The following is a 15473-nucleotide window of genomic DNA, read 5'->3' on the forward strand; positions in this document are numbered from 1 at the left end:
CTTACTGACCGCATAACACCTCGTAATCTGTAGGCCTTCGGGCTGAGCAGCGGTCGCTTGGTAGGCCATGGTTCTTCCGGGCTACAGTGCCATGGGGAAGAAGAAGAAGGAGAAGAAGAAGATATAATAAGGCAAACGACATTGAAATTATTGTTCATCTGCTAACCACGTGGCAACGATCTGTTTACTTTTTATTTAATGGTTTGACATATCCTCCTCTGTGGTGTACTGGTTCGTGAATTGCTACCACCTCAACCCCCCGCCCCCGATGCTCGGGTTCGATTTCCGGCTCTGCCACGAAATTTGAAAAGTTGTACGATAACTGCAACGGGGTCCACTCAGCCTCGGAAGATCAACTGAGTAGAGGGGGATTCGATTCTCTCCTCAGCCATCTTCGAAGTGGCTTTCCGTGGTTTCCCCACTTCTCCTCCAGGCAAATGCTGGGATGGTACCGAGCTAAGGACCACGGCCATTTCCTTACCTTTCCCTTGTCTGTCCCTTCCATTCTTCTCCTGGTCAACATAGCAGGTGAGGCCGCATGGGCGAGGTACTGGTCCTCCACCCCATGTGTCTGCCCGACCCTATGTCTCACACTTCAGGACACCACCCTTAAAGCAGTAGATCTGTGATCCATCGCTGAGTCCGAGAGAAAAACCAACTGAGTAGAAGGGGGTTCGATTCCCTCCTCAGTCATCCTCGAATTGGTTTTCCATGTTTTCCCACTTCTCGTCCAAGCAAATGCCGGGATGGTACCTAACTTAAGGCCACGACCGCTTATTTCCCTCTTCCTTGTCTATCCCTTCCAATCCTCCCATCCCCCTAGAAGACCTCTGTTGAGTATAACAGGTGAGACCACCTGGGCGAGGTACTGCTCCTCCTCTCCAGTTGTATCCACCGACCCAAATTCTCACGCTCCATGACACTGCCCTTAAGGCGGTAGAGGTGGGATCCCTTGCTGAGTCCGGTGGGAAAACTAACCCTGGAATTAAAAGGATAAAAGAAAAAATAATGTTTGACAATTTGTGAATTCAGACTTGTGTTGATTTCTGCAATTATTGTTCTCACAACAGAGCACAAAGCGATCAACGAGGAACATTATTTCCTGCCATACGGAGTGGGGCGTCAGTGTGGGCCGAGTTTGCTCCACGATAAAGAGCAGTACAAGGAGCAATATTTGTTTCTCTGTTTTGTTTTACTATTTGCTGTACGTCGGTCCGTCACAGACATATCTTATGGCGACGATGGCACAGGAGATGGCTATGAGTGGGATGGAAGCGGCCCTGGTCTTAATTAAGGTACAGCAACAGCATTCGCCTGGTGTGAAAATGGGAAACCACGGAAATTCATTTACAAGGCAGCCGAAAGTGGGCATTATACTGAATGCAAGCTCCTCGCTGCGCGCCCCTAACCGCACGACCAGCTCGCTCGGTGAGAAGCGATTTAATAAGGAAGCTGAAGTTACTATGTGACAGAGAAGACTGAAAAGTGAAAATCACAATGAAAGGGGAACGTTTAGATAACGTATGAGAATTTAATTACCGAGCAACTGGCTGTGTGGTTTGGGTTCGAACCCCACCGTTGGGAGCCCTGTATATGGTTTTCCGTAGTTTTCCATTCTCACAGCAGGAAAATGGTTGGGATGAAACTTAATTAATGGCACGGTTGCTTCCTTCCCACTTATAGCCCTTTCCTATGCCATCGTCATCATAAGACTTATCTGCTTCGGTGCGACGTAAAGCAAATTGTAAGAATTTAATTACCCGGGAAGCAAGGTTACAAAACATGGTAGAAATAATAAGGACATACGAAGCAGGGCCAGTAGAGCAAAAGCTGCAATTAGTAGAAACAAAACCCTCTTTATCACATGATGATGCTTGCTGTTTAAAGGGGCCTAACATCTAAGGTCATCGGCCCAGAACATCAGTTGAGTTAGAAGGAAAACACTGTTAGAAACATATGAGTGGAATGTTGCTCTACTTATATGGGTGTGAATGCTTGATAAGAAAAGAGTAAAAGCAGAGATTAGCCAGCCCCGTGATGTAGGGGTAGCGTGCCTGCCCCTTACCCGGAGGCCCTGGATTAGATTCCCGGCCGGGTCAGGGATTTTTACCTGGACCTGAGGGCTGGTTCGAGGTCCACTCAGCCTACGTGAATACAATTGAGGAGCTATCTGACGGTGAGATGGCGGCTCTGGTCTAGAAAGCCATGAATAACGGCCGAGAGAATTCGTCGTAATGACCACACGACACCTCGTAACCTGGAGGCCTTCGGGCTGAGCAGCGGTCGTTTGGTAGGCCAAGGCCCTTCAAGGGCTGTAGTGCCATGGGATTTGGGTAAAAGCAGAGATTGACCGCATGCGAACAGTGGTGCTATATAAGAGTATTGTAGATCAGTCGGAGAGAGAGGATAACAAATGAATGAGTGTATAAGAAGGAAGGGAAGAATGATAGCATTTGAAGGAGCATAAAAACTAGAAGGACAAAATTAATACGGCATATACTAAGACATGACAGTTTGCTTAAACTGATATTAGATTGAACGACTGAAGGGAAGATATTCCAAGGAAGACCCCGTGTCCAGTATATTCAGCAAATAATGGGAGATGTTAAATGTGGAAGGTGTGCTGAACACAAGAATAGGGCAGAAAATACAGAGGAGTCCAGAAAAATATAGACACTCTTTGAAACGTTAATACCATTGAAACACAATGACATATCGTTGCAATTCTTTCAAGGCGGCGTAGTCCATTGTTTCCTCAATAAATGATGAAGGTCACGTGAATGGCACGAAAACATTGATGCGCCTTTTTCAGCAGATGACAGTGAAGCAATGAATGAACTAAGATTGCCGTTCGAGCAACGCAAGGCCGTATTGAAGTAGTACTGGAAGTACGAAAACATGATGGAGCTACAACGGCAATGGCGTAATGTGTACGGAAATCAGTCACCAACACGTACAGCAATTACCAAAATTTATCGCATTCGGAATAAATTTGAAGCCGACGATACTGATCAGGATGTGCATAAGAAAAGTTCGGCCGACCAAAATTTTCAACAAGACCTGCATCCAGCGCTGCTGTGTTGCAACATTTTACTAGGCCACCTCAGAAATCTGTAAATCAGGATGCACCTGAAAGCGGGGTAAGCCGATCAGCCGTACGACGAATTCTGAAGGCTGCAAAGTGGAAAGTGTATATTCCAAGATCCCTGTACGCTATGAGCGAGGACGACGCGGATCGAAGGGTGGAGTAGGCCTATTGCGAGTGGTTTGAAGGCATGCTTCACCAGGATGAACGGTACTGTGAACTGCCACAACTGCGTGTACTGGTCTCCTGAAAATCCTGATGTTCACGTGGACAAAAATGTTGATCTACCCGGTAATATAGTGTGGTGTGGGCTTGATTAGCCCATTCTTCCTGGAATGTACCGTAACTGGTGAGGTGTATCTTCATATGCTGCAAACGTCGATTTTACCTGCTATCCGAGAGGTGTTTGGAAATGAAATATTATACCTGCAAGATGGCGCTCCGCCTCACTAACGGAGATATGTCAGAGCCTACTTGGATGGAAATCTACCTCGATGATTGGTAGGTCGAAGAGGAGCTCTTGAGTACCAGCTACGGTCTCCAGACCTTACACCTCCTGACTTTTACCTATGGGGGATCTTGAAAAAATTAAGTTTGTCGACTGAACGAGTTACAAGACTGTCACATCGGCAACACTTACAGCCGTAGTTTGTTCAGCAGTTCAGCGGCATCGACGTTGTTTGGCTGCTAATGGGGGGTCACTAAAGGTACATAAAATACCCCCCCCCCCGTGCAAAATTGTAACGGTATGCAATTTTGTTCCTTTAACATTGACTATCAACGAGTGTCTACATTTTTCTAGACCCCGCCTGTAGAGCTGCCGCAGACTAATCTATGGACTGAACAGTTGAGAGGAGGGGCTAACTAGCTTCCCAATTATACAGTACCCTTAATAAGATAGTTTTAAAGAAACTCAGCACTGTTTATTACTTGTTGTAACTTACTCACCCTGGAGAGCGCTATATCTCGATACCGTAGCTGGTCGAGTTGGAATCCCAGACTGAGGCCAATCAGGTAAGCTGATAATCTATTGTGCGTAGCAAAGTAGACGTACTGTATGTAGTCCAAGATCTGATCGTCCCTGAAACAATCAAATATTTATTCATTTATTTAGTGACTATCTATTTATTTATTTAATTTTTGACGTGTTAACATATTAAAAACCATGAACATAAGCTCACCGGACAAAACATTAATCACCCTAGTGCCCACGCACAGATTGTCCGTTAAGCCTGTAGAGATGGCGCACGCGCACTGTGTCTGCCTGAGCGTAAGGCAGTAACAAACAGACAGTGTACGTCAATACGAGCAGATGTAAGAATGTGACAGGGTGGCAAAGTGGGGTAATCGTGCCTAGCCATGCCCATGAAGTTGCAGGATTTGTTGGTATTTCACAGCGGACTCTTCAACGTGTCTACACGCTGTGGAACACTGAACGTGGCCATGAAATACGACGTCAGAACTGTGATCGGAAAAAGATCCTGAGTGGGACCGGAGACGCGTTTCGTGGTTTGTGAATCAAAATCGCTTCCAAACCCAACAGGAATTGCTACAGTCAGTGAATGAAGTTCCATCCTAACCTGTTCCCGGGAGAAAATTGCGACGGGAACTGAATGCAATGAACATTTGGAGTCAGTCACTTCGCAAAAGGACATTGCTCACACAGACACATAAAGATGCGCGTCTTCAATGGTCAGCAGCTGACTGGCGGAACGTAATGTGGTCTGACCAATCACGTGTTTGCCTGTATTCCAATGATGCACGTTGTCGAGGGCACCGACGGCAAAATGATGCATTTCACCCTGGATGTGTGATGTTTTGGGGGTGTTTTTCACATCACGAACTGGGTCCGTTCACTGAAGTGACCACTAACATGAATGAGCATGTTTATTACATCTCGACTGGTCTGAAACTGTTGTATGTCCGTCGCTCCCTTCTCGATCCGCCAGCCAGCTACACGCGTGCCAGTGTGTTATTCTTCGAGCCTCGACGCGCAGCCCTCAGTGCGCGTGCCTGGAACGTCGTGTGTGCTATATAAAGGAGCTCCTAGCCTGTCCAGACGCCCACTGACCCCGGTGTCCAGCTCCAGAATACACCCTACGTCGAGCACGAAGGCTACTCCTCTTGAAAATGTGCTTCGGCCAGGTGGACTGAATTTCTGGCAGTAAGAGGTCTCACCTCGGGTCACCGCTCCTCTTGCCTATTCCGCTGTCCATGCCAGTCTTACCATTATATACCACTATCATTCCCTAGCTAATGCTAGCTCCCATTATCGACTTAGTTTCGCTAAGTAGGAACTCTTCAGTCATTGAACTTACGTTAATGAACTCAGACACTTCAACAAGGAAGGACTCTCTGAGATATTTACGTCAGTGCTTCTGATAGTTTTCGACTATCAAGAACTTTTCATGTCACAAAGACTATCTTTCCGAAATAGTAGTGAACGTGAATACTCCAACGTGTATATAGTGTACAAAGACAGATTCTTTCTCCAAATTCATAGTTCAATTTGCTTCGAGATAACTTTCAGTTTTGTTAGTGTAAATATTGTAATTTTACATGTGAAGCAAATAAAGAAGTTGTGCTTTTTGTAAACCCAACCTTGTTTACAACAGAAACGTCACCTGACTTGACCACATTCAAAATATGTAGGACATGTTGGAACAGAGGGTAAAACGCCAATATCAACATCCCTGCAATTTGAAGGAAATACGCAGTCAAATCCTCAGCGAGTGGCTTAACCTGGATGCGAGGTACCTTTACTTTCTAACCGAATCCAGGCGGTTATCAAGTCCAGAGGTGCAGTCACACGGTACTAAATGACACTTGTAATGATTTCTCCAGGATTGACTAATTCTATGCCCGGTAAGCTTATATTGTAGCGTAGGTGGCTGGTCCAATGGAACGAAAGTAGGAGTAATTTAATCGGCTTGTCTCCCTACCGCCGGCCCGCGGTATACGGGTAGTGTGCCTGAACCTTACCCGAAGGATCCCAGTTCGATTCCCAGGCAGTAAGGTATTTTTACCTGTATCTGAGGACAGGTTCGAGGTCCACTCAGCCTGCGTTGTTACAATTGAGGAGCTATCTGACGGTGAGATGGCGGCCCCGGTCTAGAAAGCCAAGAATAACGGCCGGGGATTCGTCGTGCTAACCAAACGACGCCTTCAGGCTGAGTAGCGGTCGTTTTGTAGGCCATGGCCCGTCGGATCTGTTAAGCCATGGGGTTTGGTTCGGTTTCCTTTGTCTCTCTGTCACGTTAAGTAAAACAGTTGAATTGGGAACATGCATCAATTTCAAAAATATTTTTTTTGAAAAGTACACCAATGAAATAGTACGTAAACGTATTACATTGTGGTATGTTGCCTTGTTTTATACCATTAAAAAATATTTAATAGTGCCTTTCCGCTAGGCGAGTGAAACGGCCTCTGACGTAAGCGGCGCACTGTGACGTCACGATCCAGTACCGCATGGAGCTCTACCAGCCGTTGTGCATCAGCCGTTGCTAAAAGCCGATTGTTTATTATTCATGATCGCGAATAACTTCGAAATGTCAGAAGAAAGGTTCAAAACAGCACAGTCAGACAATCTACCATGTGTAGATGTCATCATTCTTGAAAAATGTGACTTTTGTGGCCGCAGAAATTAGCGGATAACAAGCAAGTTTGTAAGTGGCGTCTTTTATATACGTGCAATGTACTGTAACCCATAGTATTAGGATAACAACGAACCTGGATAGATATCACATCACTTTCAACATTTCCTTCTAGACTGATTCCCCTATTAAAGAATAACATTACATTTTCGGGCTTTCAGCATTAGTAAAGTAAGAAATCGGATTTCAGCACTAACATAAACATATAGGTAGCATTATAGTACTAGTCCTCCGCTTCTGTGATGTAGTGGTTAATGTGTGCCACTCCCGGAGGCCCGGTTTCGATTCCCGGCTCTGCCACGAAAGTTGAAAACAAATAGTACGAGGGTTGGAACGGGGTCTACTCAGCCTCGGGAGGTCAACTTAGTAGAAGGGTTTCGAATCGCACCTCAGCCATCCTCGAAGTGGTTTTTCGTATTTTTCTACTTCTCCTCCAGGCACCTAAGGCCACGGCCGTTTCCTTCCCTCTTCCTTGTCTATCCCTTCCGATCCTCCCATCCTCCAACAAGACCCCTGTTGAGCATAACAGGTGAGGCCGCCTGGGCGAGGTAATGGCCCTCCTCACCAGTTTCATCACCATACTCAAAGTCTCACGTTCCAGGACACTGCCCTTGAAGTGGTAGAGGTGAAATCCCTCGCTGAGTCCGAGAGAAAACCAACCCTGAAGGATAAACTGATTAAGAAAGAAAGAAAGAAAGAAGGAAAGAAAGAAAGATCATAGTACTGTAGGTCTATAACCTATCATTTCTGAAAAAATATATATATTTATGGTTGGGGCAACTGGCCTACCCACTTCCGGGGCCCATGAAAGAGAATTAAATATCTTTGTGGAGGGAAAAAGTTAAACATGATAAAGATAAATATGACTTCATGTAGTTTTCACAAGTTGGGCTGAGTGGTTCAGACGGTTGAGGTGCTGGCCTTCTGACCCCAACTTGGCAGGTTCGATCCTGGTTCAGTCCGGTGGTAGTTGAAGGTGCTCAAATACGTCAGCCTCGTGTCGGTAGATTTACTGGCACGTAAAAGAACTCCTGCCGGACTAAATTCCTGCACATCGGCGTCTCCGAAAATCGTAGAAGTAGTTAGCGGGGCGTGAAGCCAATAACATTAATTGCATTTGGCTTTTAACAAGCTGAGCATATCAGGAAAGAAAAGTGTCCTGGTGACATTTTAGTCGCTCAATACAGGAATGTCTTTGGGTGCTGTGACTTTTACCTCTTTTTGTTTTTGTTTTTGCTGTTTGCTTTACGTCACACCGTCACATATAGGTCTTATGGCGACGATGGGACAGGAAAGGCCTAGGAATGAGAACAAAGCGGCCGTGGCCTTAGGTACAGCCTCAGCATTTGTCTGGTGTGAAAATGGGAAACCACGGAAAACCATCTTCAGGGCTGCCAGAAGTGGGGTTCAAAACCTTCTATCTCCCTGATGCGAGCTCACAGCTGCGCGCTCCTAACCGCACGGCCAACTCGCGCGGTATTTTTACCCTTCGGTTTATTGACTTGGCTTGTATAACCTAAAACTTAGGCTAAGTTGGATAATATTTTAAACACCTACATCACTATTTTAACCTGTGTGCAATTATGGTATTAATTTCATTAATATTATGATAATTATTATAACTGAGCATTGTTAACTTATAAGACCCCAACAAACAAGCATTGGTTTTGTGTAGAGTTATACATTTGTTAAATTCACGTTGTTTCCTTTCATGATGTACACGCCTATTCTTTGTTGCTTTATAGAGTATTTAGATATAGCCTAAATTTCTTTACCAATTAAGCTCATTAAAGACATACATAACTGTCCCATGCCAAGATATATTGGTAGAATTAGAGCTGTCAAAATGGTTCATAACCCCTTTGATTTATTATCTTGACATGGATCACCAAAAACATAGGTTAGGTTTGGAGAATACTTTAATAATCAGCATTATTTAATGCACTGTTTATTACTTTCATATTCCAAGATGTAATTGAAGCATTTAAATAAAGCATCATACATTAAAATTTAAAGTTTTACCACTAGAACAGCGGACATGGAAAAGTGATTTGAAAATTCAAACAAATTCATCTTACGTTAAAATCTTCAAAAAAATAAACTGTAGACTTTCCCGATATATCACCAGCATTTCTCCGGCTCGCCAAAATCCATTTCTCCCTAGTTTTAGCGTCTTTGGAACATGTATAAACAATTTGTTTGGTATGGTATGCGATGTGCTATTGCACATCGGAACTCTACACCATTTATAAGTTTTCTGCCTCACTGTCTGCGCAGGATTCATTTTAAGTCTAAAATATACCACGCAGATTATTATCCGATGTATAGACCTCGAATTTAATAATAGTAGACACTAACGTAAAGTAGAAATACGCGAAGTGTATCCTGCTTCTCACAGCGCACTACGTGTTATTTCGTCTGCTAATTCAGTCAACCTGTACGATGACGTCAGACCAATGAGATCGCGTACTTGCGTGACGTGACATTTTCGTAGATTTTTATCATGTTTGGAATTATTATTTGTACATTCTGATCACATTTTTGAATTCTGCATGAAATTTTGAATCAGATTAGCATATTTTTAATTAAAACCCCGGATCATGCATGTTCCCTATTGTGTATATAGCTTTAAAGTAAGGGAATGACGCATTTTTATACAGCATGGCATTTTTATGGCAATACAAAAATGTACCTAAGTATGTCGGTATTTAGGAAGCACTGAAATTTCGACATTTTAAAACGTCGATTTTTTTTCTATTTGCCTTACGTGGCACCGACACAGATAGGTCTTATGGCGACGATGGGACAGGGAAGGGCTAGGAGTGGGTAGGAAGGGGCCGTGGCCTTAATTAAGGTACAGCCCCAGCATTTGCCTGGTGTGAAAATGGGAAACCACGGAAAACCATCTTCAGGGCTGCCGACAGTGGAGTTCGAACCTACTATCTCCCGAATACTGGATACTGGCCGCACTTAAGCGACTGCAGCTATCGAGCTCTGTAAACGTCGATACCTTATCATTTTTGAGTTGAGAAGATGTGTGAAAGTTAATATGGGTTTAAATTCTAGTGTTTAGAAGGTTTTTCAAGATGTACATCTTCTTCTTCTGCCACTTCTTCTCAAGCATGATTAGTCCCGCTGACATGCGGGGTCTCTCCTCATGATGTGGGCCCCTCTGTACGTAGGGGCAGTAGAATAACACTCACGGTATCCCCTGCCTGTCGTAAGAAGCGACTAAAAGGGGGCTCAGGGTCCCTTACGTTGGGAGCGTGGTTTGGAGACCACGGGGCCCCTTAGTGAGTCCTCGCATTACTTCCCCTTACTTGTGCCAGGCTCCTCACATTCATATATCCTACCCGACCTCTCTTGGTCAACTCCTATACTTTACTGACTCCGGCGGTGTTAGGAAGCGAGGCCTCGGGAGTCTTTCATTATCGCGCCTACATGACCCTTGTCTTTCTTTGCCCGATACCATCATTTTTCGAAGTGTTGGACTCCTTCCATTCTTTCCGTCAGATTAGTGTTACTAAAGATGGTTTCCCAACTGTACTTCCTTTTTAAACAGTAATCATCACCACCACCATCATGATGTGGCCAAACCATCTTAGTCTTGACTCTTGGATCTTGTCTTTAATGTTGGTCGCTTTTACGCAGTCACGAATACTTTCATTTCTGATTCTATCCTTCCTTGACACGCCGCATGTCCGTCACAGCATTTTTATTCCTGCCACGTCCAGTTGTTTCTCAGAGGCTTTTTTATTTTTTACAAATTTATTTACCTCGCACAGACACACATAGGTCTTATGGCGACGATGGGAGAGGAAAGGGCTATGAGTAGTAAGGAAGCGGCCGTGGTCTTAATTGAGGTACAAGCCCAGCATTTGCCTGGTGTGAAAATGTGAAACCACGGGAAACCATCTTCAGGGCTGCCGAATACTGTATACTAGCCGCACTTAAGCGACTGCAGCTATCGAGCTATCCTCGGACAATTCAGGCACTAAACGCCATACGCCATTTCATTTACCATATGTCAAGACAGAACGAGTCGTACTCTTATAAATAAGACTTTTGAACCGGGCGAGTTGGCCGTGCGGTTAGGGGTCCGCAGCTTTGAGCTTGCATCCGGGAGATAGTGGGTTCGATCCACACTGTCGGCAGTCTTTAAAAAAGACTTTGAGAATTGGTGGTATCCTCTTGTCGCACAGCAAACGTATAGCTGTTTTCCATTTATACCAACCTTCTTTCTCAAGACGTAAATATTGTTTGAAAAACCAAAAATGTTATAAAACATATCACAGAATTGAGGAAATTTTCTTTGTTTCGGAAAAGAAAGTCGAAAAATTTAAGAAACCCAGATTTCCACTTTCGGAGGTGCACACAGTCCTCAGGTCCACTTATCCTACAACAAAAATGAGTACACCGAGCTCGATAGCTGCAGTCGCTTAAGTGCGGCCAGTATCCAGTATTCGGGAGATAGTGAAGATTGTTTTGCGTGGTTTTATCATTTTCACACCAGGCAAATGCTGGGGCTGTACCTTAATTAAGGCCAAGGTCGCTTCCTTCCCACTTCTATCCCTTTCCTGTCCCATCGTCGCCATAAGACCTATCTGTGTCCCCCCACAAGGCCCGTGTTCAGCATAGCAGGTGAGGCCACCTGGGCGAGGTACTGGTTATTCTCCCCAGTTGTATCCCCCGACTCAATGTCTCACGCTCCAGGACACTGCCCTTGAGGTGGTAGAAGTGGGATCCCTCGCTGAGTCCGAGGGAAAAACCAACCCTGGAGGGTAAACAAATTAAGAAGAAGAAAATGGAAAATGAATTTAGTGCCTTCCATGGAAACTACATTAAAAATGTCCAGCAGATTTTAGGTTTTAATAGGAAAAAAGAAAAGAAAAACATCCTGATCTTGAAGATCATAAGGATGAAAAACATAAAAAAATATAGCCACATGAATTCTTGCAAGAGGTGTAAACGAACTCCTAATAAAAAAAAAGAAGTGTGAAAAAAATTAAGAGTTGTTTGATAGACTGATTTTGAAGTAATGTAAAACAATCAAGTAAAAATCTCGTGTAAATATTTTGTGTGGAACCTATATAGTGTAAATATGCATACAGTTTTACTACCATAATAATAATTAGGAGTATTCATTAGGTGTTTTTAAATATTGAACATTTGATCGTATTTTCTGACTGAGAGTTTTCTCCGCACCACATTTATACATGGACTAAGCCTGTGGAAACCTCTTTCCCCACAAAAAAATTGTGTCCCCTAATATGGTGGAAGAGGTTGACGTTTCTTCAGGGGATATTTACGAACATTCCACCGGCCAGTACACATTTATAAATAATAACTTATACATAAATATATTAGATGTTTTTAATACTACTCAATATCAACAATCCACCAAAACAACGGTAAAAGCATCCGGCGCGATTGGTCATGTTTCTTAAATTTTTGTAACTAGTTTTAGAAATAAAACTACGTATAAAATCGTTCTAAAATCACTGGATGGATAGAAAATACGAAAACCGAACTGTAGATACTTTATTTGCGAGGCGAAAGATAATTTATCAGTGAGAAAGCTACTGGAATAGTTCGTGTTAAGCACAGTATTATTATATTACTTGTAATGTTCTCAAAAATACTGAAATAAATTACAACATAATTACCTACACATAACAACTGGCAATTATATTTGACAAAACTGAAAAATATTTAGCAAGTGGTTAAATAAAAACAAGCAAATCATTAATAGAAACGCACAATTACAATGGGTCGTGTTCACTGCAAGCCCGGCAGTGGGGATCAGATGACGTCACCGGCCAAAGCGAGCCTGCGCGTGACCCCTACCGTCTAGTCTAGTAACCGTGACTCTACCCTACCCAAAAGCTGAGGTTACGGATAGTGGAAGTCTTTACCTTTCACTTCTCCCAGAGTTTTCCTGGCCGGCACGAAGATGTCTTTGTTTTTTCATGGTTTTTCTTTTTGAAAGGGAATGTCTCCAACCAATCAGAAATAAAATGATGCCTATAATCAAAAGCAGTGACAGAAAGAGGAAGAATTAGGCATTACCAAAAATATTCCCAAAGTAACACAGTGCGTGTGCGTGAACATTGGGAGCGAATGAAACTCGCGTCGCATCAATAAATAAATGTGCATTTCTGAAGCCCGTTACGTTTGGTACGCAGTAGTTCTTAACATTCAGAACAGACTGATAAGGTGGAAGCATAGACTAATCAACGAATTCTCAGAGCAAATCAACCATACATCGGAAGAAGTGATTCGGAAGAAATGATTAAAGACTTTTCTTTTTTTTACAATCTACTATACGTCCCGCCCACGCAGATAGATCTCATGCCGACCCTGGTATAGGAAAGGGCTGGGAGTAGAAAGGAAGTGACCGTGGTCTTAATTCAGATATCTAGTGTGAAAATGCGAAACCACGGAAAACCGTATTCAGGGCTTCGAACCCACTGTTTTCAGAATGCAAGCTCACTGCTGCGCGCCCCTAACCACACGGCGACTGTGGGCTTAAAAAGGATACAGCCCCAGCATTTACCTGTTGTATAAATAGGAAACCGTCTTCCGGGCTGCCGACAGTGAGGTTCTAACCCACTATCTCTCGAATACAAGCTGAAAGCTACGTGACCCAAACCACACAGCCACTTGCCCGGTTAATGAAATGTTAGGCGACGGATCCGGATTACGCGATTGAAAGTGATGATGAAACAGATTCTAAACAGGAAGCGGTTGATAATGATGGATGGGAGGACATAGAAACAGATAAAAATGATCTAACAAACATGAATTTTGAACATCAAAATGTGAATTTATGCTTTTAGTTTTCCACTACCTTTGATTCTTATTCCGATTCCTGGTTCTTAGTAAAATACTAGTATAGCAGCAAAGTAAAAGTTTTGTTTCTAGATTTTTGAGAAAATTAAGAAGGTCGACTTTTTCGGAGCTTTAGAGGACCTATTAGTTTTTTTGTATTCTCTCTCTGGATTTGTAATTTCTTTAAGTTTTGTTGTGACATGTTTGAAAACATATTATGTTTCAACTAATTAATTTAAAATACAACAAAAAGTAAGAAGATATTGTACAATATAACAGTAAATTTCTGGAGTCTGTCAGACAAAATGGTAACAATTACGTAAGAAAATTATACAGTATAATAATATGGCTCATTCCATGTTTAAAAAAAACAGTACTACTCTTACGGACCTACAAGGAGTGAACACCCCCCCCCCCTTATAAACCCATAATTTCTCGTGATTAAGGAATATTATAATGTAGGCCTACTTTATACAGCATTATGAAAGAAAGAAAATGCATGGGGCGTGTTTTTGTTCGCGAGTTATTGACTTCCTTCATTGTCCTGTAGTATTTAAGAGGGGAATTCCTCAAGGCAGTATTATTGGACCTTTATGTTTTTTATATATATAAATGATATGTGTAAAGAAGTGGAATCAGATATAAGGCTGTTTGCAGATGATGTTATTCTGTACAGAGTAATAAATACGTTACAAGATTGTGAGCGCCTGACGTATGACCTCGATAGTGTTGTGAGATGGACAGTAGGCAATGGTATGATGATAAACGGGGTTAGAAGTCAGGTTGTGAGTTTCGCAAATAAGAAAAGTCCTCTCAGCTTTAATTACTGCGTTGATGAAGTGAAAGTTCCTTTTGGGGATCATTGTAAGTACCAAGGTGTTAATATAAGAAAAGACCTTCATTAGGGTAATCACATAAATATGATTGTTAATAAAGGGTACAGATCTCTGCACATGGTTATGAGGGTATTTAGGGGTTGTAGTAGGCATGTAAAGGAGAGGGCGTATAAGTCTCTGGTAAGACTCCAACTAGAGTATGGTTCCAGTGTATGGGACCCTCACCAGGATTACCTGATTCAAGAACCGGAAAAAATCCAAAGAAAAGCAGCTCGATTTGTTCTGGGTGATTTTCGACAAAAGAGTAGCGTTACAAAAATGTTGCAAAGTTTGGGCTGGAAAGACTTGGGAGAAAGGAGACGAGCTGCTCGATTAAGTGGTATGTTCCGAGCTGTTAGTGGAGAGATGGCGTGGAAAGACGTCAGTAGACGAATAAGTTTGAGTGGTGTCTTTAAAAGTAAGAAAGATCACAATATGAAGATAAAGTTGGAATTCAGGAGGACAAATTGGGGAAAATATTCGTGTATAGGAAGGGGAATTAGGGATTGGAATAACATACCAAGGGAAATGTTGAATAATTTTCCAATTTCTGTGCGATCATTTAAGAAAAGTCTAGGAAAACAAAAGATAGGGAATCTGCCACCTGGGCGACTGCCCTAAATGCAGATCAGTAGTTATTGATTGATTGATTGATTGATTGATTGATTGATTGATTGATTGATTGATTGATTGATTGATTGATTGATTGATTGATTGATTGATTGATTGATTGATTGATTGATTGATTGATTGATTGATTTTCCTTCTGAGTTGCTCTGGTGCATGCAACGGTAATCCGTAATGCTGAGAATCGCCGGCAGCTTATCAGCTTTTCACTGTTGTAGAGAAGTCGTCTCTTTACTGTATTTATGTGTGTGTTGTAATATTCTTGTGCCCTACTGTACAACAGTTGTTAGTGATGATTTTGTTGCTGTGCTGTGCAGCGACTCATCACGGCATGGCTTGTACTGACACAGAAATTCGCAATGATTTTTATCTGTGCTTGTTTTTGTTATTTAGCTTTTGTTT

The 15473-nt window shown here is 42.7% G+C and overlaps 1 protein-coding gene across 1 annotated transcript in view; it reads right to left on the bottom strand.

Annotated features, from left to right (window-relative positions):
• The window catches only part of LOC136866643 (nose resistant to fluoxetine protein 6), a 323272-nt gene that overhangs the window by 86891 nt on the left and 220908 nt on the right, over positions 1-15473 (bottom strand). Inside the window, exon 9 of the mRNA XM_068226990.1 lies at positions 4034-4166. Within this exon, the coding sequence (XP_068083091.1) occupies positions 4034-4166 (133 nt within the window). The remainder of the gene's footprint in view (positions 1-4033; positions 4167-15473) is intronic.

Source organism: Anabrus simplex, chromosome 3 (genome assembly GCF_040414725.1).
Source record: "Anabrus simplex isolate iqAnaSimp1 chromosome 3, ASM4041472v1, whole genome shotgun sequence".
NCBI classification, from domain to species: domain Eukaryota; kingdom Metazoa; phylum Arthropoda; class Insecta; order Orthoptera; family Tettigoniidae; genus Anabrus; species Anabrus simplex.